This window comes from Entamoeba dispar, genomic scaffold (genome assembly GCF_000209125.1).
Source record: "Entamoeba dispar SAW760 scf_1105229458853 genomic scaffold, whole genome shotgun sequence".
NCBI lineage: Eukaryota > Evosea > Mastigamoebida > Endamoebidae > Entamoeba > Entamoeba dispar.
In genome coordinates, this window is record NW_001853400.1 from 1 (window position 1) to 1,072 (window position 1,072).

At 35.3% G+C, this 1,072-nt stretch overlaps 1 protein-coding gene across 1 annotated transcript; it reads left to right on the forward strand.

Moving 5' to 3' along the window:
• EDI_347820 (uncharacterized protein) lies at positions 1-1,072 on the forward strand (the record flags this gene model as incomplete). Its single annotated transcript, XM_001735033.1, has 1 exon — positions 1-1,072. A coding segment is annotated over one exon (1,072 nt), but the record flags the coding sequence as incomplete, so codon positions are not given.

A 1,072-nucleotide genomic window follows, 5' to 3' on the forward strand; every position in this document is an offset into this window, starting at 1 on the left:
TTTTATATATCAAAGTAAATTACCCGGTGCTAGTTTACATTTATCACTTGATGTTGCTGGAGTATCTTCGAGTGAAAAAATGATGACAACCCCCACTATGATGGCAGGAAAGTTATATAAATTTATTCCAGAAAATCAAAATGGACGTTTTTATCCTTTTATTATGTATGGTGCTAAAGCCACTCTTCCTACTGGTGAAGGTGATATTACTGATGCTCTTTCTTTTATTGATGATGGTGGTATTTCTTGGACTGGTAATGCGGGAATACCACAAGAAGAAGAAGAAATTATTTTGGATAATGCCAATGTTGATTTACAGGATGTTATTCGTGATAATGTGAAAATAAAAGTTCGTGTTGGTCGTGGTATTGTAGTTGGAGGATTTCAGGGGTCAGATGCTGCAGATGTTGAAGCTGCATATAAACAAGAACTTGCTAATCATACCAGTGTTGATAGTGATGGTTCGTACATTATGAAAATTATGGGTTATATTACTGTTAGATTTAAACAATTACGTTCATCTCCACTTGAAATTGTTGAAGCATATAATTTTGTTCGTTGCCAATCATCTTGGAAGGATACTCAGACAGGTCAAACTGTTTCTCATGATAGTGTAATTTCGTTAAATGGATTAGGTCAATTTGTTCAAGACGGTGTTAGTGGGTTTGTTATTGAACGTGGTGATGGAGAATCTTGGAGTGATGCTCTAAAACGTTATGGTTATGAAAATTTGCCTGTTGACACTTTCATGACTCTTGGTTCTCTTGCTGAAGGAACGGGTATTACTTCTTATGTGTGTAACTTAGCTAAAAGAGGAGTTAAAAGTGTAATTGGTCCTTTAGTTGAAAGTGCTCTTTCTGATGCTATACCTGGTTATAATACGGCTAAAGTGTTGGTAGGTTATGCTTATACTGGTATTTCTGAGGGTATGCAGTTTATTGATAATAATACATATTTGAGTGCTGGTCGAGATGCATTGGAATCTGTTTTAATTGGTGGTTTGAGGAAAGTTGCTGGTGATGAAGTTGTTGATTTTTTAGTATGCTACTTCGTTATATCTAGACTATATCAT